Here is a 27,977-nt window from a genome sequence, read left to right as displayed (position 1 = left end):
TCCCAGTGCTTTAATTATAGCCACCTGCAGCAAGAGCCTACTCGGTGCCAGCGAGAAGCTGCAAACAGCAGCAGGTTTCATCAGCTGATCAGGGATAGCAGCTTAGACTTTTGCACCTATTTCTCCCTCTTCTTACCTTTACTATACCCCTGCAAACTCCACCCCTTTGCCTTCTCTGTGCTAAACCGAAGAGTTCTCAGTCCTGGGTTTCGGCCAGCTGCCTGGCTTAGGGTGGGGAGCAGCTGCTTCCCAGGTGACCGGCCAGTAAGAGCTGCTATGCACCCTCAGCCTCACGCTCACTGCCGGGGCACCTGGCAGCCCAAGGTCCCTCCCACCGACTGCTGACCTTGTACAGACTTAGCACCGTGCCAGTCGTGGGCTGGCATCAGAGCAGCTGAGTGAGCTGCTCGTGTTACTTTCCAGGCTGTATGTGGGGCTCTGAACTTTTATTTGTCATTATCAAGGGAATGATTTCAAATTAAAAGCTTCTGGAATTTCTACAAAATCTCCAAGTGAAACTCTCACATTTCTCATCTTAACCTAGCACGGTCAAAGGCAGATGTAAAATAGTTTAATTCAGTTTTGTCCTTTCATCTTATATTAAGTTGCCCAGAAATAGAGCCAGTAAGTAAAATAATTGCATCTAAGAACAGCTCAGATGAGTTTAAGTTCAATGTCTTCCTTACAACTTTTTTCTTGATCTCAATAACTTCTGGGGTTACTTTTTACAAAACATCTCTTAGTAGCCTTTCTGGATGCTACTCCTTTAAATCTGACAAATACGAACAAGTGCAACCCTCAAATAGCTAATTTGAAATAAGCATTTTCACTGCTTTTCCTCATCCAGCATGAAAGTTTCTTTTTTTTTTTTTCCTGGGACTTTTTGTTTGTTTGTTTTGAGGAAAAGGTGTGCATGTTTTACCAGTAACAACATACAGATAGGAAGCCACTTTTTTGCTGTTCTAGGTTATACTCCAGACATTACTTCTACACTTATCAATGACAAATTATGAGGAACACAACAACTATTATGTAGTTTCAAGCAACTAAATTTTAGTTGTATCAACCCATATTTTTATGTTTAGATAGCAGTTATCATCCTACTGGTTATGTCTGGTACCATCTTTTACAAGCAACCCAGCCAAATGTGTTCTCCATAACATACAAAAGTAGATAAACGCAGATGCAGAACTGGTTGTTCTAAAAATGAACGTGGCTGTCTTGCTTACTAGGATTTGAGAACTGTAGTATTTCCCCCAGGAAACAGGCAAAGCTTGAAAAGTGAGCACACATCTTTCTTATGCTTGTCTGGTGACTATTTAAATTCCTTCTCAAAGGTTTTGAAGTAAAGCAGACACAGAGAGTTAGGAGAATACTGTGACATCTTTGGTGAAGGAGTAACCTAACAGCATGAAATGGTTATTTAAATAATTGCTTGTCATTAGACACTGCAACCTGTTTGAGATTCCATTTAGCCTAGTTTTAATATTTTTTTAGTACATGATGTTCTGGTTTATACACATTGCATGTATGTGGATTTTATATATATAAACGAAAGTTACAATTTCTGTTGGTGATTTGAAGGATTCATAAATTGGTGGATTAACGCATTCTATTTGCATTAATAAATCCTAAAAGTATTTGTTTTCAACCTTAAGTGATTAAATAATCTGATGTCTATAAAGAAGTAGCAAAACTAAGTTGTTGCATAAAGGCTTAAGGTATGGTTCAAAGTATAGCTTTGCTCTGAAAAACTACTGTAAAAACAGTATGAAAAAGAATCCATATTTGTTGTGCCTCAGTTCTGACACCAGATATGCTTTATGTAGTCATGTAGAAAGTTTGGGGTTTTTTTGGGGGGGGGGGGGGGGATTTTAGGGAGAGGGGTTTCCCCAAAAATTGCCAGGCCCACAAACCCAACCTTGGCTCCTGTAGTCACCCAGCATTATTTCTTGCTCATGTCTCACTTCCTGTAACAAAAGTTCTCCCTGCCAAACAGTGTCCTCATTACGGTTGTGTAATCCCATTTTTTAAAAGTGATGTCCTTGGTGACACCTGTGCAAGCTGAGCTGAGATTGCATAAGTAACCAACTGGCTCTCTTAAATGGATGCTAATAAACAAGCCTGCACAAGAAACTATTATCCAGTTTGTGTGTGCTCTCTCTCTCTTTTTTAGCTGAGCTTGTCAGAACAGTTAATAAGTGTACAAAATATTCAGCCATTAATCATCACAGAAGTTACTGGATCTCTTTTCAAATACTACAGAAATGTTGCACAAGACTGTCAGGTCACTCTTCAGAAATAAATAATGTCTGGAAGTAGAATAGCCCAGTATATATTTGGGGTGACATCTGCTTGCTTTTATACTGCTTTTACATTTGCTCAGCCTACAAACAGTAGAAGACAGATTCTTTCTCTTACATCATCTATAGCTTTGTTTACTCTGTTTCAATCAGTTTGACTTTTGCTAATATAATTCAAGAAGTCTCACAGAGTTACATAGGTATCATGCATAGGTGTCATTTAGGACGTCCCTTAACAATCATGATTATTTGCATGATCATCTTAAAAAAAACTGAAAAAGCAAAACAAAACCTTAAAAATTGCAAGTAATCTTCTCTTGTTCACGTATCAAATACAGAATTCTACAGTGTTAAAGTTTTTTTAGATCAGAACTGCACATTACATACAGAAACATACATATTTGCTTTTTACTCCTTCTAGGTCATAAAGGTTGAGCTGCCATAACCCTCAGAAGATTCAACATGAAGTATGTAGAGATAAATTTGCTACAAAATCTAAGTAATGCTATATTCAGGCTCTAAAATGCAATATACATTTAAAGGAATATTATCAATTTCATTTGTTTAAATATTTTCAAATTCTATATATCCACTTTTCAGTTTGGCCAGTTCTAGTGTTACAACTAGACATGTGGAGTCTTCTAGTAGCTTCACTCTCTAGCTGAATAAAAGATTCACATATTGTCATAAGAAAGACTGAAGAGGGATATGCTATATTAAAATCCTGTATAAAGTAAATGATTAAAGACAAATGTCAACAGGTTAGACTTTACAGACAAGTAAGACACGGTTTAAACTGTATTTCATTTAAATGAATTAAATATTATAAACATTTCTGTGATGTTTTCACATTTTTCTTCTTCCTCATTATTTTCTAGTATTTGAATTCCATTAGGATACCATTTCTCTAAAATGTTAAGAATAGGAACTTACCTGTTTTTTAAAAAAAAACCCAACATTTGTATAGTATGATAGTCCTAAAATTTCAAGCATTGGAGCTACTATCTGCTCTAATCATGACCTGGCAAAGCTGGTTTTGCTCTAGATCTTGGGTGCCTGTACCTTATAGACAAATAGTACTTAATTCCTAGTCTTCTGATTTTCAATTCAGTAAATGGAATTATTAAACCCAATCTGCTTAATTTGAATGGGCTGTTTCTGTCAGGAGTGCTGAGCCTCCGTAGCTGCCATTGACTGAAGTAGCAGTGTCTGCTCAGGAGCTGTAAAGACACTGGACCAAAAGTGATGGTGATTAAGTCTACAAAGAAGATACAAAGTTACCATTGACCAGCTTCTGCTAGCAATATACAGACTTGACAATCTCTAAAGTGCAATTCAGAGCCTGACATTTAAAATTTAAATTTCAGTGTCCTTTTGCTTCTCCAATTTAATAGTACTTGTATGAAGGAAACATCCACCTTCACCTTCAAATAATGATGCAAATTAATGTCAGACATACACCAACAGAGAAGAAGTGCACTGAAGCAGTGAGCAGCAGCATGCAGGATATGGGCTCAATGCTAATGGTAAAGAAGCTTCTCAGTTTGGTTTCAGTTATACTATTTGATTGTTTATTTAAATACATTAGACAGGAGATCAACATTGTTGCTGGAGAAAACGAGATGAAGGCTCAGTGAAAGCTGTCTTTGTTGTACGGAGAATCTGTGCGCTTTGAAGAGAATTGTAAAGGAGGGGTTCCTTCAGGTAGGAAGCAAAAGTAAGAGAGTATTTTAATTTTTATTATATTTTCTAAAGAAGACAAAAAATCATAGTAGATATGTCTAAGTTATATTCATAATTTTTTCACCTTTGCATAGCTGGTGGGAACACTGTAGTAGGTGAAGATAATTTGGGTTGTGGGGATATCAGCCATAGGAGAGTTCTGATAAATGCCCATTAGATTCTAGCATGTTATAAAATCTAAATGTATTTAAAAGCCATATTTAAACTTTACATTCTAATGACATTTCTACATTAAAAAAAAATATAACGGGCATCAGAAAAGTGACTAAGAAAAACATGTGAGTACATACTAAAAGATGCACGTGTGTACTCGCTTATGCTTAATATAGACACTGCTTGTTAGTTTTGCAAACTCAGCTATGTAAGAGTGAGGTGATTTCCTCTATGTGGCTTGGGTGTCATCAGTAAAATCAAGTGGCATTTACACAATCTTTTGGGGGGGATATATAACACACAAGGAATAGATCATGACTTCAGACTGACTTTTCAAAAATGATATTTAGCATAGGAAATCATCAGTATTTCTATATATATCAAACAGAACATAAAGACATTTAGAAGTACATCTATCAGGTCTCTAAGGATGACGATACTTGGATCTCTAGTTGTTTTTACAATGGAATAATAATGAAAAGCTCTCTATGAAAAATAAATATATGGCTATGTATAATATAAAAACCTTCAAATTTTAAAGTAAAACTTTAATTTTTAAATTCATTTGTTCAGAATATAACTTCACTTTCTAAAAAAAAAAAAAAGGCTTCTCACAAACTCTCAGTCCACAAACCTTGTTAAGGTATTTCATAATTTATCTATATCTAAATGGGATTGATCGAAATAATGCCAGTATCCTCTCCTTATTTCTTATTTAACAAGCTGATCTTTGGACACTGTTCAGAGCACTCTAGTGCTTAAAATGTTACTGTATAAGAGTGGATACTAACCCCTAGTGATTAAAAAAATCTTCTTATAAACACATTCTAAACATAAAACACAATATTCTAGTGTTTACCTTATTTCTAAAAGACTTAAAAACCCCTTAAAACTAACGACCAAAACAGTGAAAATAAAAATCTAGAAAGTGGGGAGCATTCTGTTTTCAACTGTTTGCTCAATTAACAAATCTGTGTTAAAACAGAAGTTTTCTACAAAAGATTGCATTTACTTGGAAATCTAGATTTCTGGGAGAACATTGGAATACAGATTTTTCAGTTAGCCCTACCCACAGCTATTCAACAGACAGTCTAACCATTTCCCTGCTGAGGATGGAATGGATCTGAACCAGAACTCCTCATGCAGTTCTACTGCTGGAGAGCACCAAAAAGATTTGTGGGTGCTAATCCCCACCAAAATGCATCGTATATGCATAATTCCTACTATACCTTACAGATTTTTGCACTATTAAAAGTAAATGAGGTAAAGCGAAAAACTAAATCTCACTGATTCTGCAGTTACCTAGCTCTACCAGAAACCTTCTAGTCTGTATTAATCCCTACAAGAACAGCTGTGAAATGTGCATATCCCCACAACAAACAGCCAGGAATTTTGAATGCTTGGTTTTTTCCACTACTTGGTAAATGTCGTATGTATGCAAAAACCTTACAGAGGAAGCCTGATAATAGTCCCTCAGTACTCCAATGAATTCTACGAAAGATTTAAATAAAGAATTTCATTATTACATTCAGCATACAGTCTGCATGCATTCCGCCTTATAACTATTTCAAATATTCTCTTTCAAGTCTTAAATTGTTTCCCATCATTTACATTTAAGTCATGCAACCCTTTGCTTATTGCTTTGAATGTAACTGAAAATCAACATTATTTTGAATAATGACAAGTGCTTCAACAGAGCTGGTACTGAATCATTTTAAAGATCTTTCGGCTGTGCCACAGGATTACTCGTTCTTTTGCCCTATCTATTTAGTTTTCCAGTAACTAAAAATACATTTTACTAGTCTAGTAACTGAATTATAAACTGCCCAGTGTCTGTGCATGTAACTTTTACATTTAACTTACAGTAGAAACTGTCTGATTGCTATGGTTCCCCAGACCTTATATTTTGTAGATATATTCTGGGTCCTAACAATTTCTGAGTTAAAAAATTGGTGCAGAGAGGATCACATGCAAGAGGTCATCCAAGGAAGGCAATGCATCTTTTTTTTCTTCTTGAATTTTTAAAAAACATCTAAATGCTGAGACTGAAAACATTACTTAATATGTATTAGTGTCTGTGTATCTGATGGCAGAAATGTATCTTTAGCAGAAACTAAACTCTTAAAAGGTGGGGGAGGACAGGACTGAAAGGGCCTGGCAGAAGCCTCCTGTAAGCATATCCAATAACTGTTTTGAAAAACCAAACAAACAAACAAGCAAAAGTTGCTCCCTGCGTTACAAAAGAGGTTTGCACTTATTTTACAGAATAACTGCACAAAGTTCATTTTCCACCTGTCACAAGTGAGTAGTAGAGCAACCTTTTTGTGGGGAGTGGGGGAACAAGCAGTTACTAACAACATTGGGAATCTCCAAAAGAGTATCTACTACAGCTGGAAAAAAAATTTATGTTCAATTATGCCAAATGAATTGTTGAGGGATGGTATCTGAACTGAGGAGATGGAAACTACAGGAAAGGAAGGGGACAAAGTGGGAAGGAGAGAAATAAGTGGATGGAGGTGGTCAGAACTTCTTAAAATGCTATGTTAAACCAATCTACCAATTAAACTAATAGCTGGAAGTTATTCTTTCCATAAGGGGGGGAGGGGTGAGAGAGAGAATAGGGAAGATACAGAAGGGAAAATACATGGGATGACATCACGGATTAAGTTAGACTATAATCCTACATGTGTGCCATCACTATTACATTCTTAACCAGAAGCTGCAATAATCACAAAACAAAAGCTTCATGAGAGGATTAGAAATGCTAAAGAGCGGGACAAAAGAAGAAGATATTCAAAACTGCACCAATAGCAAACATTACACAGGAAAACACATTTTTCTCTCATCAAAGTTGTTTCAGTAACAAAATCTCTTTAAAACTGTACAAATTATTTCAGGAAGTTGACATTGTTGAAAGTGTCCCATACAACTGACTGACAGATTCATCCTAGATATACTTTCTTAGGTGGCCATTGCTCTAAAAAGAACTAAGATTTCACCCATGGAATGCCTCAACTGAGCAAAACAGTTTGAGAGAGAGATTTCTAGAGAAACAGGAAAGGAGAGAGGTATGACGAGGAATCTATACTAACCTACCGTATAAAAAGACAACAGTGAAGAGAAAATATATTCAAAGGCAGATCCAGTGATACTTTGTTCATTCATTTATTTATTTTTAGCAGAAACTCATTATTAACAAAGCAAGCTTTATAGTAAGAATTTGTTCAAGGCAGATTCATACATAATTGTATATTTTGTAACTGCAGCCATTTCACAGCAAAAGTTCAAACATAACTTTCATTTTCTGACTTCTAATTAAAGGTTGGTAATGAAACTGTATATAACTTGACTGGTTTACTCCTCATTAATGATGCTGAACTCAGAATTGTTACTGTGACATTCTGTACCACTGCCTGTAATAACTGCACTGTGTATACACTGCACTGTGCATCGCTTTTCAGTCAAGTAAACAATTGCTCTTTCAAGCCACAAAAACGCACATCTGCTCTCAAGAGGACATGCATTTTGCTGCATCATTAAAAAAAAAATGTGCAGCCTGTGATATCAAAAGACTAAACGTATGCAAATACCAACACCTCATCGGAGAAAAATGTACAAATGATTGAAAATATTTTCCCCCTTTATATAGCAACATATTAACAGAGAATCATCCCACACAGGCCTGGGACATCCCACATTTCGGAAGATTCCACACAAACCTGCCACTCAGTGGGAGACTTCTCCTACCAGCTAGAGCAAACCAAAATGACCCGAGATGTTTTTAATGAAGACTCTCCATAAAGCCCAGAAAATCAGCAGGTGAGTCATTCTGTAAGAATAAATTTCAAATAAAAATGTAGTTTTTAAGCCAGTACTTTTTTTGGTCTTTCCTACTGATCTTCCATGAGAAACTTTCTACTTCATCTTCCTGCAGTGAGATCATCAACAGAAATTAATGCGATGTTAAAAATAAGCATGGTGAGGCTATGCTGTATGATCAACTGAGGAAAAGAGATTGAGACAGTATAAGGTTTCTCAGACAGAAAGTTATAAAATACTAATGAAACTCATGGAAGTTTTTTTTATGTCTACTGTAATAGATTTAATTCACTTGCATATCCCTTTTTCTTTACTTTGTGCACACCCACTTGAGCTTACTTTAGTAAGACAACATTTGACCTCTGCCAAGGGCTCTGGGGAATGTTCCTGAGTCCTATCACTAGGCTTGTCACTTTAACAGTGCTTTTTCATTCCCATGTGATTTCTGACATACGAAATGCCGTCTTCTCCAGACCTCTGATCACCTTTACATTCTTAGATGCCCTGCACTTACTGACAGAGCTGCTGAAAAGCACAAATGACTACAGATCTGATCCCAAGTCTATTTCACAGGAGAGTCTCATCAAGACTTTCATGAAGCTTAGCTGGCTCTTTGTGTATAAAATGGAATATATTTAACGGTATTGTCATTTCTTTCTTTTCTATATGTTATCCCTAGGGACTCTGATGCTTGCTTATACTTGAATTTTGATAGTACGTTAGGCTGGTTGCGTTTGGGCCAGTATAAGGTGTAAATGCTTGTACAGGATTTTTACCCACAAACCCTGCCTGGCACCCATCCACTTAAATCTTCTGAAACCCTTGTGTGGCGTGCCATGTGAAAATGGTGGCAGCGGGACGCAGAGCTTGGTAGGGCGCGAACGAGCACGGCGGTTTGTGCGGGCCCGGCCGCGGCTGAAGCCGGCGGGTCACGCTGCGGCTCTACCGAGGCGGCTGGGGTCTCCCGGGGCTCTAGCTAGGCCGTTCCCCGGAGAACGCCACTCCATAAAAAAAAAAAAAAAAAACCAGCTAAAACCGAGAAGCAAACACAAAGGAGAAGGTCGCAGACCTACCTCTCCCCGCCACAGCAGCGAGTCAGCCGGCCTGCCTGGGGATAGGGGAGGCCGAGGCGGAGAGCCGGCCGCCGCAGCCCTCCTCCCCACAAGGCGCGACCCTCCTCCCTTCGCTACCTGCTGAGGAAAAGAGAAACGAGGGGAGAAGGGCACGCTTCTCCTCCGGCAGAGCACTTAACGTCAGGCGCTGACTGCTACTGCCTCGCCTTCCCTGGGCTGAAAGGGCGCCTCAGGCCGCAGGCACCCGCCATACCCCCCCCACTTCCCCACGACCGCCGGCCGGGACCCCACCAGCCGAAGGCCGCCAGCCAGCGCCCCCGCAGCCGCGCCCACCCGCTCCGCGCATGCGCCGCCCCCTCCCTCCGCGGCGGCGAGGCCGGCCCGTGCGAGGGGCTGGGGGCAGTACGGCTGCGTGCCGGCTTCGGCGGCAGCAGCGTGGATCGTGTACCGCTCCCGCCGCGGCTGCCGGCCGCCCTCCCCTCAGCGCCGGCCCCTTCCTCCTTCCGTAGGACCCTGCGGGCGGTTTGAAATTAACCGCTGTTTCCTACCCGGGTTCTTGATGTGGCCCTAACCGCCCGGCATTGAAGGGGAGGAGGCAAGAGGGCGGGGCGGGGAGGAGGAGGAGGAGGGCGGCCTGGAGCGGTGCGGCTCGTCTTTGCCTAAAGCTCCGGTTCCTGCGGCCCCTCACGGGGAAGGGGCGGAAGGGGGGGGGGGGGAACGGGTGAAGTGAGGTTGCTGCTGCCTTTGCCGCGGCCCCTGGACGGTCCGTGCCCGGCGGGCACCGCGCTCGCCCTGGGGCGGCTTCTGCCTCTGTTCCTTGGGCTCTGGGCGTGGGGAGTGAGGGAAGGAAGGAGCCTGAGGCGATTCCGGGACCCACGGGCCTCTCGCACCCGTGGAAGGGGGAGTAGGGGAGAGTGAAACAAATCCCCCCCACTCCCTGTTAAGGCGTTCCGGTACTGCGGCAGGCTGGCCCGCAGGTAAGGCTCCCTGGGGCCCGGGCAAGAAGAGGGTGGGGGCCGGGAGGGGGGGGGAGGGTGTCATATGCACACAAACCCGGACGGGGCGGGGAAGCAGGGTGGGAACCCGGTTCTTCGGGTTTAGAGAAGCGGGGAGGGCACGGCGGCTCAGCTGGGGCTCCTTCGTCAGGTAGGTGAACAGAAAGGGAAGCGACAACGGCGGCGGCGTGGGGCGGCGGTGCGCGGCCCCCGTCTTTGTGGCCGCTGTCAGACCTGACGCGGGCGGGCAGGAGGAGGCCGGGGCCGCCCCGAGCCCTTCCGCCGGGCTCGATGCCTCGCCCCCGGCCCGCAAGGCCTGTGGGAAGATACCGTTCACGCCTCGGTTCTGGGTGGAAACGGCGGAATGAGGGGGAGGAAGAGGAGAGGGAGAGAAAGGAAGATGTCCTGAAATCACAGCTGTGTGTATTTCGGTGCCTTTCTGTCTCGCACTTCCTCGAAGCACGTTACCGCAGCTTTGCTGTTCCCCAGAGCAGCAGGGCGTGCCCCCTCGGTAGAGAGTTGTGGTAGGGTTCAGTCAGGCCTCCTGATGCTTACTCGGGCTTTTTTTAATTTTTCTTATCTCAGAGCACGTTTACTTTTTTATTCTTAGTGTGCCCTGCTGCTATAATTGCAAAGAGACTGTTGCTGATGATAAGAGAGATGGGAACATTCACGATTTTGGAAGGAGCCCAAAACCGGCTCTGGGCTGTGATCAGCTCTGTGTGTTCGAAGTGGTTTCCAGTGTGAATCCTAGCATGACACTTTGAAGGGCAGTGTTATGTATTTCACTGATAATGAAAACGTTTTGCAGATGAAGTGGTACTATGTTGAATTTGTATGATTTACTCAGTGACTCCCTTGTTTTAGGCAGACTTACAGACATTTTTGGCTTGAAACTAGGAAGGTCTAGGATCAGTTTTATCCCTTTAAAGTATCAATGTTAGCATCAAACATCTTTGGAGATGTGTGGGGTTTTCTGTTACAAGTTTCCCATAAGATTAAATCAATGCTTGTCTGGTGAGTTCTTTAAACGTTTGTTATGTCTTGCATGTAATTAAATGTATTGGGCCCCAGAAACAGTTATCTTCTTAATATGCATCTGTTTCCTTGCTTAATGTAATTGCTTAGTGATGATGTAAGAACAGATGAAAGGTGCTCCTACAGTACAAAATAGTTTGATGTACATGACATGCTTTTTCCATTGTTTTGTGTTACTTGGGTTTGGAGATGTTTACCTTAGAGTGTGAAGTCAGTCTTACCTGAACTGAATTCCTGGCTGTAGCTGAGAACTTGTGAATAGAAGACCGTTGTGTGAAATGTGTCAGGTGTAAGCCTGTTGCCCTAAACATCAGTACTTCTTATGAACTGACTCCAATGGAGCTTCTTTTTTCTTTTTCGTAATGACTCTTATTGTCTTAGAAGATGGCGTCGTACTTTAACACCTGTGAACTTTTAGAAAGTGCTGTTTAAACTGGATTCCAAGTAGTAGGGATCTGTAGAACGTGTTAAGGTCTAGACTTTCACATAGTGCACAAGCTGTCATGTGCATGTACCCCCAAAAACCTAGACTGGTGTCATATATATAATTGAATACCTCTGGTATATAATGCCAGCAGAGGATTAGAAACCAGTAACAGATTTGATACTGTGTTGTTGTTTGTGTTTCTAAGATCCTGATGTGAAGGTGTGGTGATAGTTATGGGGCAGTACAGTCCAGTAGTGTTACAAAAAATGATTAGAGATGCTTTCTGAGAAAGTAAGCCAAATTTATTATCTTGAATATCTGGAAAGTAGATACCATGTAAGTGTGTGTAATGGACAGTTTGTGTTTATGCATTACATGTCCTTGAAAATAGTTCATGTAAATAGTGCTGTCTGCTTGTGAAGATGATGAAGTTGATGTTTTTCTATATTGGGCATGCAGAGTTAGAGCTGCTCCAAGAGAAGAGATGAAGGGACACCTCCCAACTGGCCAGGTCAGAAGAAGTGTTTCTAAGCCTACCAGCCTGCTACTGCAGCAGAGGGCGAGTCAGCAGGAGTGATGTCAGCTGATCAAAGAAACAGCAGGTGGAGAAAGCTCTAAGGGGTACCCAGGAGAATTTGTCCTGCTTGCTTCAGTAGCTTTTCTTTGTTATACTGTAACTGTAGCAGTAGTAGAAAAGAGTGTAGGAGTGTATTAAATTGGTAATGGAAAAATATCTTAAATAGTTACAGCTTGTTACTGAACGTGGGTTGTTACCATGGGGCGCTCTGTTTGTTTCATTAAAAAATGGAGCCTCAATATAGTAGCAGTGTTTTGGTTTGGGTTTTTTTTGATGAGTAATGAATCATTCTTTTGCAAAATGACAGAAAGGATACTCAGTTTTTTATTATGCATTCCTGTCATTTTTCATGGTGCTCATTATAGTACTGTCATTTCCTCATATTTTTAAATCACACTTGATTTCTTAGTTTGTTCCTGGATCTTCAGCATTTATGGTAGCACTGATTCTAGAAAAGTCCAACTGTGTTACACTCCTTTTCTGAAACCTAGATATGCTTTACGTTGTGCCCTGAGAAATCCTCTAGTGAGTGACCATTATAGGAGCTTTGCAGATGCTTCTTGTCTCTGATGATAATATCCTGTATGTAATGTTTTATTTTTGTGGAGTAATGGTGTCTCTAAGTGCAGTTCTTAGCAACTGAATGGCAGAGAACTCGTACTTCGTAAAATAAGCGCCACTACTTGAAGCTGCATCACTGCATGATGTTGTCTTGGAATTTTGGTAGTTTGCAAAGACTGAGGAAGGTCACCAAAGATAGCTTGGTGTGGGTCTGGAGGTGCCTGGTGGTTCTACAGGGCTATAGGATACATTTGTACAGTTACTGGCTTGCATTGCTTTAAGTTTACCAACACTAACCAGGCACGGCTACACTTTATGGCTTCATCAGACAACACTTTTGAGGACTGCATAATGGCTCTTTGATTCCTAACTGGTGACTTACTGTTCATCTATAGCTCCATAACACCAACAAACTGAGGGATTTCAACCCCCTCTAAGGAATTGTCTTTCTATTGCTAAACACCATGAACTTGTAAGAAGTTGTATTTCTCAGATTTTAAAAAGGCAAATAAACTGCAAATATGCTGCATTAAAAGATTGTGCAGTTGTCAGCTTGTACTGGATTAACTGTCAATTATCCAAAGAGTAACTTTTTCTTGAAGAAGCTGACATGAGCTTGTCCGCTCAAAGCAGAAACTTTGTGCCAACGGGTTTCTGAAGGGAGCTGTGATTAGAGATGAACAGGGTTTTTTAAAATGGAAACACTATTCATGAACTGGAATAACTTTGCCTCCATCATAGTGGTAAGAACAGTAATCTTTTGGCAGACAGTAATTATACGCTCTTCTCAGTCTTTGCTTTTTCCCTTTGATGTTAGGCTCTTTTACTCATATTAGCAGCTCTTTTTTGCAATAGCTCTAGTTTCAGTTAATCTTTTTCTGAACAAGGTTATTCTGAATGAAAATTCTAAATGAATCCTTAAAACTACTTGCATTAAACCCCTGTTTACTTCCCTTTCTCACTCCCCACACCCTCCTTTGTTGGGTCATGGTCATACTGTGATCATGCAGCTCCTTTTCTTTCTTGGGTGCTTTTGAGCCCATGGACAGATACGCTAATTCCAAAGAGCATACCCTTGTATAGGGGCATTCTTCTGGGGAAGACTTATGTTTGTCTTGTGTAATTTTAACTCAAGTCATGTATTTTTATTCTATGTCCACTTATTTCTATGTCTCCTTTAGAGTTTGCTTTGACAAAGCACTGAAGGTTAAACAAATAGGATTGTGATTTCCAATGTGATTCTTTCTGCTCCTTCTCAAATATGAATGCTACTTCTGCTGTTTTGCAGTAATAATACCTCTGGGTTGTTTGTAGCTTTCTGTTGCTAGAGCTGCAATTTCATGAGACAGTTCTTTAAAATAGCTGGGTTGGGTTTTCCACTGTTCTTCTGAGCACATTAACTTCTAGAACTTTGCTCTAATTGCAGGTATGGTAGCTTCCATATTTTCACTCATCAGCACTATTCATTTGTTGAAGTAATGAGCAAGTGTTCAGTTAACTTATGAAGTATATTCAGATTCTTCAATTTCAACTCCATCATCATTGCATAGCACTCCTGCTTCTTAAAACTTTTTTTTTTAGTTAGGTATTTGAAAAAGCTTTTACTCTTTTTAGTATATTTCACAAGTATATTTTTCTAGTATATTTCACATTTGTGGAACTGTCAAAAATGAAAATGGTTACTACTGTTTGTACTTTGCTCACCAGCAAACCAATCACAGATTGTTGATAATGTTTTTTTTTTCTCCTGCTTCTTACATTCATCCTCCTTATTTATTAATGTGTTTCTAACATTATTTGTCCAAGTAACCTTCATTCAGATTCTTTCTTTTAGGTTTTTAGACTGTTTGATGTCAAGAAATTCTAGCCTTCCTCTGTGTTAATGTTGCCCTCTCCCACTGGCTTCATTGCCTTTTTGTTCTTATGAAATCAAAGGATTTAGCCACTACTTTAAATTGAATCAACTTATAACTGCAATTGATTACACAGACTGTTACTAAGTATTCTGTGAGATTTTGGGGGTTTGTTGAGAAAATGCCTAGTGCTACATCTTGGTCATTAAGAGACAGATAAAATTCTGTGACAAACCTACGTATTTATGTACTCTAATATTGTGAAATTATACTCAGATGATATTTTATAATGAACAACTTCCCATAGTGTTTATCTGTCTTATCACATGTCAAAGATAACACTTTTCAGCAGCAGAGGCAGTTAGTGCTATTGCAGTACTCTGTAGAACCTCCTTTATGGTCCACTCAATTCAAATGTTTAAAGGTCTGTAGCAGATAAAAATGTTAACTTTGCAAGTGGACAACTGAAATAGCAAGAAACTTTGCTTGGATGTTATGGGCAAAAGGAGCAACTCCTTAGCATTAAAAGGATTTACTTCTTTAAAGATATAAACTGCTGTGTTTGTGGCTTTGGACTTCAAATGCAGGGGCTGCTGGCTTATATTCTAGTATTAACTGGGAAACTGAGGCTGGTTCTAACAGCCAGTGTTTCTAGAGCAGCACTGCTCTCTTCTGTTGTTGGATCAAATATACAGAGATTGTTTCTACACTGGTGAATTTTATTTATCTTGTAGTCTTTCTTGAAAGAGAAAAGGAGAGTTTCAGTCTGTTTATTTATAGCGTGTTCACACTGTAGTATCTGAATGCCTTGCATGTATGTGATGCCAAATACACTGGCATAGACCCAGGCATCAGAACAGGTGGTGCCATTGAAGGTGGTGAGTAATAGGGCCTTAAATTGTAGTGTAGCTTCTGTTTTATGTAAGACTTTTTTCTAGGAAGTGAAAAAGAAACAAAGAGAACCTTTAGTCAGAAGGTAAGAAGAAGAAGAGTAGACAGCAAAGACTTGGGGAAGAGATAAAATTTATATATGCCTGAAGTGCAGATGAGTAAGAGGGAACTTGAGGGATTTCCTCACAGATCTTCTGGTTTGTTTGGGGGCTTCAGACATTTCAGTTTTTTGGAATGAAATACAACAGGATATCACTTCATCAGTCATGTAATACAATGTGTAACCCAGCCTACAGTAAGAAATAAGCACATAATAGTTGTGACTCAGGAATTCTGAACTGTAAATGCAGCAGATTATAATGTACTTTCCTTTTATTATCTTTTTTAGTTTAGGAAGGCCAGTGTAACAAACTGTTCTTTGTGTGGTTGTATTTTGTTTTGGGGTAGTCTTTAGTTATTTTCTGTGAAAATCGTAATATTACAGCATATGTTAAATTCTTTATAACTTGTGTCAAAATAATTTTTCCTGTAAATAGCAAGTTATGCAAGTGAAGCACCTATGAAATATTTCTGCATGCATGTGAAATATTTGGCACCTTACATTTTTCTGAGAAGTAACATCATGATGCATTTAGTATTAGACTAATTAGTCTATTAGCAATAGGACTAAATCTCTTTAGTACTGAACTGTATAACAAGACATGAAATACTCTGACATACATCAGCTCAATTAAAAGTTAAATGGAATGGAAGAAATTGTGACAAGACCCTTGAAGACATGTTAAAACATCTTATTAAAGAAAGCTTATATTGAGATTTAGTTTCAAAGCTGGCAGCAATAAAAACTATAGAATCATATAGTCTGTTATTTTGGAAGGAAACTCTTGAGGTCACCCCTTGCCCAAAGCGTGGTCAATTAGAGCAGGTTTTTCAGAGCCTTGTCCAGTCACGTTTTGAATATCTTCAGGGCTGGATGTTTCACAGCCTCTCTAGGCTAATGTTTAACATGCCTCTGTTCTTCAACTTCAGGGTCCCCTATTTGCACATGATTCCTCTTGGAGATGTGAGTTCTCTAGATTTGCGTGTACTTACGCTGTTCCCTGCAATGCCCTAATGGATGTGCCAGTGAGAGTGCACCTCGCAAGCTTGGGTTTGTGCACCTAAGGTGTGGGTTCTCCTCCCTTGCTGCACCCTGTACGGACCACCTGCCAGCTGGAGTGCAGGACCTTGCATCCTCCGGGAGGGGTGCTGCGCTGTCTGGCCTGGACAGATGCCATGATGCAGTAAGCGGAGTGACTTCTGGCAGTGTCAAACCAGGGTTTGACTGACGCCATTTCCTCTCCGAGGTCTCTCCCACTGGTACAGACTTTCATATTTTTTTATGCTTCTTTTCAAGAGGACTCCTTTATTTCAGACATTTCTTTCTAATTCCCTAGTTACTGTTTAATCTAACTGATGATCCTCTTGCTCTTCAACATGACCAGTTTTGGGCAAAGGTTCTGTCAGACAATTTTGCATATTTGATTCCCACACACAAAAATTCTCATCTTCACGTTTGATATTATCCAGTCTATTTTGCCAAGGGTGGGCCTTGCAAGCACCCCCCACTCTGCCCCCTGCGTCACTAAGCAATGGCCCAACAGTTTTCTTGGTCTTTCTTTTGTTCTTAGTGTTCTTACAGTAGCCTTTCTGTTTGTCCCTGTCAACCTTTGCTGGTTTTGACTTCAGCTGAGCTTTGGCTTGCCTAACTTCTCCTTGTAGGCAAAGGCAACATGTCTGTATACCTTCTAAGTAACGTGTCCCTGCTTCCTGGTTTTTGGGTTTGGGCTCAGTCAGGAGTTCTGTGCTCATCCTAGGTCAGAAGCGTGGCAGATGGCTGGCAGAAGTGCCACACTCGCCTTCCTCCACAGTGACTTTGGCACAATTATGCTACAGCGAGACTGAGATGGAGTGCTTTTTACTCATTTAAAGCATCAGCATCTATTGTTTTAAAATTCACTACATATATACGTTAATACTTACTGTCAGTCTCAACATAGGTATACTAAAAATAGCTATACAACCTATTACATTCAATTCCCCGCATCAGTCTGCCAGCTAAGAGAATCTCACTGAATTAACAAACCACAGTTAGTTGTGTATTAGAAGTGGTATGTTGTTTAAAGAATGTCCACAAATGCAGTTCAGGTCTATGGCATGTGCAGTTATTGTGTAGTTTTTACTAATGTGGTAAATATTTAGTTAAGAAATACAACCTTCAACACACAAATTAAAAAAATTTCATTTCCTGCTTAGTGACCTTTTTTAGTAGATAGGTTTGAGCTCTGTTGTTTACATGAGCTGATCTATTGTAATAACATAATTTCCTGATTTTTCATTTTCTTTTTTTTTGGCTAATATATAGCCTTGTGAAAAACCTCCTGTAGTAAGGGCGTATTATTTTGTGTTGATGCAACTTCTGCTTTGGGCCCTACCTGCTTTTCTTATTTGAAGTCAGCCAGTAAGAATTACTGAAAAAAGATGCAGATTTTTAGAGACATTTCTTCTGAAGATGGGCAGCAACCTGTAGCTCTGAGCTTAAACCTTTGCCACAGAGATCTCCAAACTGCTTTCTGCATGTATATATCGAAAGTAATCTGAGTATAACACGTAAGTTTGCTTGCTTCTTTTTAAGACTAAAAAGACAGACTCTTACAGAGTGGATTAATAGTGGCAATACTTGTCCCAGACCTTATCTCAGTCTCCCTTTACCCTGAGTTTGAGCTCTGCTGTCCTACTTCCAAGACCCATCCCAATCTCTGATAAGAGGCTGGAATCTTATATTTCTTCCTGAAAGTGTGCTGCTACCTAATACCAGAATTAAAGCCAAAACAAGCAAAAAAAGTCATGTTGCGGGGGAGTAAAAAATAAATTGAACCATGAGCCAGAGGCAGATGGTGAAAACACTTCCTGGCAGGTGAGTCCTGTGTGTTGGTCCAAATGCCTCTATTTTATCCAACCACTCTGCACTACAAAATCAATGAGCAGCCTGTGGAGGACTGGATGAAATCCAGGGGGTACTTATGTCCGCTCTTCTCCATCAGGAGTGTGTTCGTTACTGGACAATAGAACTGCATCTTCTCTGGCCCCTTCAGATACTGTGGTTTTATTCCTCTACTGCTTGTCCGCAAAAACTGCAAGCTCTCCTTTAAGGTTTTTTACACAATGGAGTTGTTGTGCACCTGCTGTATTGAGTATGTTTAGTTTTGGTCTCAGAATAGCAACTGGGAGTAAGATTATTGCATAACTGTTATCTGTCCTATGCAGGAGCTTTTAAGGAGGGGGACATCCAGTTTCAAGTCTTTGTTGTCTTTTCTCTCATCAGCAAATATTCTATTTCCCTTACTTAAGCACATAAAGAATAGTAAAATACCTGCAGAATTTGAAGCAGAATAAAATACTTCCTGCCCGCAAGGAAAAGAGAGGACTAGTGGGATAGACTTATGGAGGAGGGAAGAAGTGTAAAAGCTAAAATTAAAAAAAAAAAAAAAAAAAAAAAAGCTGTGATGCTACTTGGTATCTTTTAGTGCCAGAAAGTACCCCAGTGTATTTTGGCTTTGTGATTGCTGTATAAAAATAAAAGTAAAAACTGTGCTCGCACAAGAATACCGCTGTCACTTTTTTTTTTTTTCTCCCTTTGATTAAACTGTAAGGAATTCTTGAATTTTTGCTGGTTAGACCCAGTATGAAAGATGGTTCTTGCACCAGTTCAGTTGCAAAAGGATAGCCAATAGTAGTTCCCTTCTAGACCTTTTCTATTTGCGTGAAGAAAATTTTGTTCTAAATAAGGTGTTTTCCCTATGTGGGACACTTACCTCATTTATATCAAATAGCTGGACTACCACCAAATTCTGATCTGACATTTGGAAGGACCTGGATGTCTGGAAGTAGGGTTTCTTTAGGATATTTGAAAAAACTAATTTAGATTTTTTTTTTTGAGTAATGGTTTGCTGTCTGTGGCTGTATGTGCTATGTTTTGGTTTGGTGGTGATTTTTATATTCTTGCAATTGATAACAGAGGTTTCTGGAAGAAGACTAAGAGGCTATTTTATGTATTATTCTGGGTATATGATGTTAGTATGTTTCTCCATTTCCCAAATTAGGAATCTCATTAGGCAAAAGAATGTTTGACTAGAAATGTCTTTACTTCTACTATAGTAAAACTTCTACTTTAGAAGATGACTGCTGTTCTTGTTCAGTTGCAGCTGAATGAGAACAGCTGCATTAAAATGTAAATAAGCCTCACCTCCCTGCTTTGATGCTTTGAAAAGTTTGCTGAATCTATCTTTTCTGTTTTGGAGAGAGCTCTTATGATCATGTAAGTTTAATTCTTGAACCCATTGCTGCCTATAGGTTTTCTTCACATTCATAAAATTAAATGGATACTTACTTTTAGGAGTTGTGAAAAGTGACAGGGTACATAGGTATTGTCATTGAGCTAGGAGCGCTTGACAGTTGTGTGTAACTTTGAAGCTGTAGGTAAACTGATGGGTTCTGTTCAGTAGAAAAATGCTGTGTGTGCGCCTTGTAGGATGCAGTGGTGTTCTATAAAGCTGCTGCAAGATTTTGTGATAAAGTTTTCCCAGAAATAGAACTACTGGAGAAATTTGTGCCAATGGCATGTAGGTTTCTGGAGTATCATATAGCTAAAGAATTGGAAAATTTATCACGTTTTGGGGTGTGAATTGCTTGTTTAGTTTTAATTCCAGATCTGAAAACTGAGCTTTTTCCCATCTGTTTTTGCAAATACAGAACCAGAGAATAAAAATGGGAACTCCTGGATCAGGACGGAAGAGAACTCCAGTGAAAGACAGGTTTTCTGCAGAAGATGAAGCTCTGAGTAACATTGCCAGAGAGGTTTGTTAATTTCAAATTGTCTTAAATTCAGAAATAGAGATGAAAGCAATCTCATTATCAAAACAAAAATTAAATTTTTTAAGCTGTGCATTAAAAAGTGTAATTAGCCAAAAATATGACAATTAATACAAACTAAGAGTATTTTTGATCAAAAAAAATCACACTTACTGAAATGTCACAATGATGTATTAATTGTATGATTTGTGCAACTTCATGGGATCACACTTAAGCTTAGCAGATATTTCTACAGATAGGTATATGCTTACCTAAAGATAAATGAGAAATCCAATTGCTATCTCAGGTCTAAAACTAAAAAAAAATTCCAACATTTATCCCATTGCATTGTGTATTATTCTTAAGATAGTAAGTGTAGTGTATTAGTGTTGAATGAGTAATAGTTATTATTAAAAGGTATTTGTAATATATTCTATTTCAAATGTGAAGTCACATTTCTGTCAAAATAAGCTTAACATGTATGCTATACCAGGACTTTCTTAACAGAGTCACCACCTGAAAAGTAGAGAGCTGGAGGTAACCAGCCAAAAATGCAATAAACAAGAAGTTGATACAAAGGGGAATTTTGTCCCACCGGATATAGGAAGGAGGCAGCTGGAATTTAGAGTCTTACAGACATCTATTTGGACTTGAGTTTTTCTGGGAGGAAACGCTGTGACTTGGAAACAAAAGCCTTAGTATTGTTTGTATACAAGTGTATACAGAAGCTTTGAGCTACACTATCTACAAAGCAGCTCACCCTAGTTGACAAAATGAGTGCAAAATGCAGATTCTAATTGGCCTTGTAATGTAAACTGTTGTCTGTGTATGTGTGCGTATAGTATGTATATGTGTATGCAAGACAAAATAGGTAGGTGATAGGTCTTTGAAAACACAGCTTCTGTGTGCCTTTTCAAATGTAGCTGTCATAGACTGTAGGCTAAGAAAATGCTCTGTCAGCAAAAAAATCATATTCATTTAGTTAGTTACTTTCCAGAAAGCTCTGTTCACACCAAATGTAATGGAAGTTCTCGCCCTACCGCATATGTTCTGTGTGGGGCTCTGGGTCATGTACTGTCTCACTCATCAAGTTCCATCTCCCAGTTTTGGGCAAAACAGTTAACAAAGGAGAAGGAATTGGCTTTAAATTTCTTTCTAGTATTCTGTGCATGGTTCCAGTATAGTAACATCAGCTTGCAACTTAGCCTAGAGAAAAGGGTCTCTATAGCATGGTGTAGTAAGTATTGTCTGTCTTAAAATTACTGTGGTGCTTTGTTCTCTTACGTCTCTTACTCGGCACTGGTGAGGCCACACCTTGAATACTGTGTTCAGTTTTGGACCCCTCACTACAACAAAGACATTGAGGTGCTGGAGCGTATCCAAAGAAGAGCAACGAAGATGGTGAAGGGTCTAAGAGGACAAGTGTTACGAGGAGCAGCTGAGGGAACTGGGGTGGTTTAGCCTGGAGAAAAGGAGGCCAAGGGGAGACCTCATCGCTCTCTACAACTACCTGAAAGGAGGTTGTAGTGAGGTGGGTGTCGGTCTCTTCTCCCAAGTAACAAGTGATAAGACAAGAGGAAACAGCCTCAAGTTGTGCCAGGGGAGGTTTAGATTGGATATTAGGAAAAATTTCTTCACCAAAAGGGTTGTCAAGCATTGGAACAGGCTGCCCAGGGAAGTGGTTTAGTCATCCCCGGAGGTATTTAAAAGACATGTAGATGTGGACTTGGGGACATGGTTTAGTGGTAAACTTGGCAGTGCTAGGTTAATGTTTGGACTCAGTGATCTTAAAGGTCTTTTCCAACCTTAATGATTCTATGATTGCTAACCCCCTCAATTAAAATTTGAGCATGAGCATAAATTAAACAAAAATGAAAGCATTTTTTTCCCCCTTAATGCTAAATTAAACTGATACTAGGTCTCACAGCTAGAGGTGTTAACTTGCTGAGATAACCAAGTTGAATATGTCTATGCCAGGGATTAATGTATAAGTCTTTCCTCCTCTTCTGTCAAAAATGAACTGGAAAATAACTTGCTCAAAAGCTCATAAAGCTTATTCAGTATTCTGATATTAATCTAAATCTGCTGAAGATAACTAAAATTTTTATGCTGATCAGCATATCATTTAAGAGGTAGGCATTTCATATTGTCTTTAACTGTTTTATGTCTATTAATAATTCTTAAAACCTATTTGAATTAAATTGTTCTAAATGTTCCTTCTGATTTTCTTACTAGAATTATTTTTTTCCCTTGCTAATATTCTGGCATTTTTCTGTATTTCGAGGGTCACTTTCATAGCTTGTTAGGGAGAAGAGAATTCAACGTATTTCAGAATGAAATGGTTTATTACCTTTACTACGTTTTCAAAGTTGTGTATAGCACCATTTCTTCTTTTGTGTGGCCATATCCAGGTTTCACTTTAAGTCTTAATTTAAAACTGTTATCCAATTTTAAAATAGTGTGAAAAGTTGTATGTCATCACAAATACTGATTATCACAATATGTACTACTGTCAGGTTGTTAATCCCTTGGTCTGTGTAGGAGAAGCTGGCCCTTGGATCCCATGTCAGCAGCTGTTGTCATTTAATTGGTAGCTGTAATTCATAGTATTACCCAACTTATTCTAAAGAAAACTTTTACTTTAAAGGAACAGAATGCATTTCTTGGGATATAACAGCAGAGGAACTAAGTTCTGTCTTTAAATAACGTCTGATTTTACTGTGCCATACATATGCCTTATTATTTGAGGCTGTGGAAAAGTTTTCAGTTACTGTGCTGACATAGGGCATGCCAGTTCTCAGCATATGAATATATAGAGTAGGTGTACTTTGCCATTCTGAGGCCATTATCTCAGCAACATGGCTTGCTTATCTTTTTATTGTCAGAGTGTTTTGTTCCTCAACTTCCTCTTCTGAAATTACCTTTTTAGCAGATGTTACAACAGTTGAATTGAGTCCTGTAATCCAGAAGTCAGATGTCTTGTGAGGAAAACGTTCCTAAAAGGTGTTCTAGGTATCAAGAGATGGTAAACAGAATATGCTGAAACAAAAGGCAAGCACTCAGGATGATCTGCATGGAAAAACTGCATAGAAGCGTTCTGGGATTCAGAGCAGTCACAAAATAGCACTAGGAATTATCAGAGTTTGTAATACTAGCAAAGACTTCTAGTGTAGCTTATGAAGTTGCAGGGTTTTTTTCTTCAAAAGTTCAGATTTCAGAAAGCACTAATCTTATTCTTTCTCACCACTCTAATTTGACAAAATTGAGATTTCCTTCTTCTATGGGACGTGTCCAAAAAATGTGATATCTTCCTTTTGGTACCAACAAACATCTGCTTTCTAGGAAATTTTGTGTAAAGAATTCTTTGGTACTGATCCAATAAAATCATTTCTATATAGTCATTTTTCTGCACTGGTTGACTCTGATGTGTCATATGAAAATATTTAATGGAAGACAAGGGTACTATCATAGGATCTGAAGGGCTTGGTCAACCTGCTTCCTCCTTGTGAGATTTCTTTCATGTTTTCCATTTTCCTCTGCATCAGAAAACTTCTCTGTTGGTTGTTTCTCGTCCCCTTCACTTCTTATAGCACTAGCACTGTTATGTAGAGAGTTCTTTCATATCTTTTCCTTGCTGTGGGAGTTTGCATTGAGACAAGCTCTTCTGCAATGCTTCTGCACTAAACAAGGCACAAGTATGCTAAAACATCCACACTGGAGTGAATTACTGCCTTATTCCAAGAACTTCTGAGTTACCAGACCTCTTTCTTTGAGACCTACTTTGTATTCTGTTGTGTGTTATCCTTCCCAGCACTGAATTCCCTTGTGCTCACTGAAACTGAGGAAGAGTAAAGGTGATTTACATATCCAGGGACAGGGATCTACACATCCTTTTCTGGAAGCAGTGCACTCTCCATATTATTCAGTGTCTTAAGTAAGAGTAGTTGCAGTTGATCAGTTGGAAGTCTTACCTTGGTACAACAGAGAGGATTACTAGTTTATCATTTTTGTTTCAGAAGCTGTGGGAACAGGTGTAGGTATATTGTCCAGGTGTTCCCTGCAAGGAGAAAAGTGAGAACTCTTGAGTGTAAATGCACCCTGCTACATTAAAGTGGAGTATTGGCCAGTGTTTTCTGATTATAGCAAGGTTAATCTGAAGTCAGCTTATCTCTTATTAAAAAAAAAAAAAAATAAAGCCTCTCTCCTGGAAATATGAAGAGTTCCTTTATACCACCTTCTGGTTCCTTTTTTAGCTGTTGTAACGGATTCTGAAGCTGTTAGCTTTCTCAAATTGACAGAGAATATAAGCCAGCTGGTATGGAAGACAGTTTCTTCTGTCTCATGGAAAGTTCTGCCTTTCCAAATAACAGATAGGGCTTGTCTAGTGTGACTTCAGGTTCCTGTCAAGATTAGGTTCTTATGTGGGAATCCTTTTTGTTTAACAAATAAATAAAAATTGAGGTTCATATTCTCAAGGTTATGTTCACAGTCTACACTGGATACAGCTGATATGATCTCAAGATCTGTTTTCCCTGTGGTTTTGTTGTGGAGATTCTCTGCTTATAAAGTTGTTTTGTGGACAGTGTATCTTCAGCTGACATCTGCATCGCTGCTTCGCTTGTCTTTGTAATTTACAGACAAGTTGTTGTGTTCATCTTACATATGCAGCAGTAACCTGTCATCACCATGCATCTCTTATGATTACTTGAGACCTCTTTCTCCAAGACCAGCCTTACATGCCACAGCAGAAGTTTTAGTCACTTCTGTGTTCTTACATTGACTTCAGTTCAAGCTCAGATACAGTGAACATCATGCCAGAAAGTGAGAAGAGTCTGACTCTTGTCATCTCACCAGCCTCAACCCGATAAGCAGCAGTGTGAAGGGACAATCAGGATTTACCTTTTATATCCTTTCTTTCCGTGCTTGCGTTAGCAACCCTTCCATTCTTCAGGGCTGAATAACTCTAGATGACAAAGAACTACAGCTTGTGGACAAGGATTGCATCACTGTTCATTTGATTTCCTTCTTGTAGCATCTTGTGTGTATTTTTTCAGGAACTGTTCTCGTGACTCTCCTCTAATTGTATAGCAGGAGCCTGGAAACTCTTAAGAGGTATTTTCTCATGGGAGAGAATAAAGATTCATTTGGATTTAAAATTCACTCTCTAGTTTCTCAAACTTTGGGTAGAGTGCAGTTGTTCTTACTTTGGTAAAAATGTTATGTTACTTAATTGCCAGTGTAGAAAAAGCCAAGAGTTCAATATTTCAAAAAGTTTGAAGGCTATATCATGAATTTCAAAGTGGTTAACAACATAGTCTTTGTCGTATTGAATCTATTCAAAGTTCAGTACGTTTCTCTCTGCATACAGCTTCAGCTTTCCTTAAGAAAACAAACAAAAGGCCAAAGAACCCCACCCTCATACAGAGATTGTCTTTGTAGATGCTAGATGATTTTTTAATTTATGTTTTAATAAGAGATTACTTAAATATTTTTCCATCAGCTGTTTCTACTTCAATATTAATTTAAAACTTTGCTGTTGTTTTTAATAGTGGTAAAGGATATTTTATAGGAGATAAGGTATTCTAGAGATTTTCTAATCTATATATGGATCTGTATAATAAATGGAAGAAGAATAAGAGACATCAGAAATAAAGAATTCTAAACCTTTAAGTCATGTAAACATTAAGATTTTGTCGATTATAGTGTTTGCTTTGTAGACAACTGGAGAAAGAGTAAGGCACATCAGAAATAAGTGCAAGGAAGACATTTCAGAGGAGGCATAAGAAATACATTTGGCACGAGTGGTGGTATTGCCTTGGGTCCTTGAGAGAGTAAGGAGATAAGGAGGGCAAAAAGCGTGGAAATGAGAATACAGACAAAATGAGCAACAGGAGAGAGAAATAATGCGTGTTCATTTAATACGAAATGATGAAATAAACTTTATAGTGCAGCGTGTAGTAGCGTATTAAGAAATACGGTGAACGTTTTTAAAATGCTCATCCTGGTGCTTTGCCGGAGCTGGCAGAATGTACTGGTGTAGTTCTGTCAAACACCCTGCAGCAGAAAGGGAGCCGGGTACCTCGGCAGGGGTAGCCGGTGCCCTCACCGCTGCTGTCTGGTGGAAGAAGGAAAACCTTCCTTGCTTGGGCCTCCTGTGTTGGAAACTGCAGGACTGTAAACACTGCATACCCCTTGACAGAGAGGGGAATGATTTATACGTATTGTATGTAGCCCATGATGACAAAATAATTCTGATTTTTCAATGAAAAGCATTCATATTTTTTCAGAGGTGAATAGCATATTTTAGTATAGCCTATATTTTTTCCTTATGAAGCTTTTATGCTGAATCTGAACTAGTTAATGAATGACCTCTACAGTATGAAAATTAAAAATAAAATACTATTGCTTTCTAGCAAATTCCTTCTTGCAAGCAAGGGGAAGGAGAAGGATGTCTGTCGACACTATGGAGACAGATGTTATGCTTCTCCTTGTTCAACATGTAGGGCAGCTTCTACCATATCAATTCTGTGCACTCGTATGCTGCTTAACTTGGTGAAGAACTTGATCATTGCTGTGAAGAGACTAAGAAAAAACACATCAGAAATGAGAGACTTCAGACTCAATCTCTACAGAGGCATTCAAATTAAAATTTGGTCTTTTTCCCTTTCTCCTTTCTTTCTTGCCAAAAATATCTTGGATTTAACTGAAGAACTAAATTTTATCCTTCAATGTTGAGATAAAATGGTTTGAAAGGTTTTCAAAAGATTGTGGCAGAATATGTATGAAAAAAATGTTAAAAATGAAGTAAGCAGAGATGGTTTTCTAAATTACTGTAAGTAGTTGTTAGTAATCGGGGTTTAGGTGAAAATGAGGAAACTGACCATGTCACCTGTAATGGAAGGAGAATATTCTCTTGCTACCCCTATGTTTACTAAATGTATGCAATAAAATAACCGAATCAAAGTGAGTACTGCTTCAAGGTAGTAGCTTAACTGCTTGAAAACAGCCAGAATCATCATATTCCTCTAGAATGAAATGCTGTTTATGCAGGTGCAAGGAAACATTACTTTTTTTTTTTTTTTTTTTTTTGCATGTGAAGCTTTTCGGTACCTATTTTGAAATGAAGAATTCTAGAACTCAGCGATGAACAGATGGCTTTGTTTTGTTACTCAGAGCAGAGCTAATGCTCAAAGAAACGCAGATATGGCACTTGGTTTAAAATCACATATTTGTCCTTAGGGTAGAAGGTAAAAGTTAAGGAGTAGTATGAGTGGGTTCATATACAAAAAAAATTTACATATTTAGTTATTCATTAACCCTTTATTAATTAGTCCTTTTTTTTCCTGTCCAAAGGCTTGAGGCCTTCTTCCTTGTCTTTCTTTCTACCCAATCTCTTCTGTTACAAAGATCTTCTCTGTAGTCCTCTATCTCCTTTCTTGATCACTTCTCTGAATAAATTCCATGCAAAATTGTTGCACCTATACCTTATGGCTCCTGTTTGTCCTCCAGAATATATAACCAAGAGGTTTCTTTTCATTTTAGCCACCAGTATAAGTGTACTGGTATGGTGCTAACAGGTTTGGATACCTCATCTCTTATTTGCAGTTGAAGTGTTCAAGAACCTTCAGCTACTGCATTTCTTTTTAGCAGTTGG

At 39.1% G+C, this 27,977-nt stretch overlaps 1 protein-coding gene across 22 annotated transcripts in view; it reads left to right on the top strand.

Moving 5' to 3' along the window:
* The first annotated feature begins 9,512 nt into the window (after positions 1 to 9,512).
* The window catches only part of LRRFIP2 (LRR binding FLII interacting protein 2), a 61,401-nt gene continuing 42,936 nt past the window's right edge, over positions 9,513 to 27,977 (top strand). For 7 of the 22 annotated variants that reach the window (XM_052796486.1, XM_052796336.1, XM_052796344.1 and 4 more), the window contains exons 1-2: positions 9,513 to 10,068; positions 20,225 to 20,329. In XM_052796486.1, coding sequence (XP_052652446.1) covers positions 20,240 to 20,329 — 90 coding nt within the window. In that variant the 5' untranslated portion in view covers positions 9,513 to 10,068; positions 20,225 to 20,239. Of the gene's footprint in view, positions 10,069 to 12,027; positions 12,154 to 20,224; positions 20,330 to 27,977 lie in introns of those variants that run through there. The other 15 variants (XM_052796373.1, XM_052796328.1, XM_052796353.1 and 12 more) reach the window with 8 other exon arrangements.

This window comes from Harpia harpyja, chromosome 1 (genome assembly GCF_026419915.1).
Source record: "Harpia harpyja isolate bHarHar1 chromosome 1, bHarHar1 primary haplotype, whole genome shotgun sequence".
In the NCBI taxonomy this organism is placed as follows: domain Eukaryota; kingdom Metazoa; phylum Chordata; class Aves; order Accipitriformes; family Accipitridae; genus Harpia; species Harpia harpyja.
This window is presented reverse-complemented; position numbering and strand designations above follow the sequence as displayed.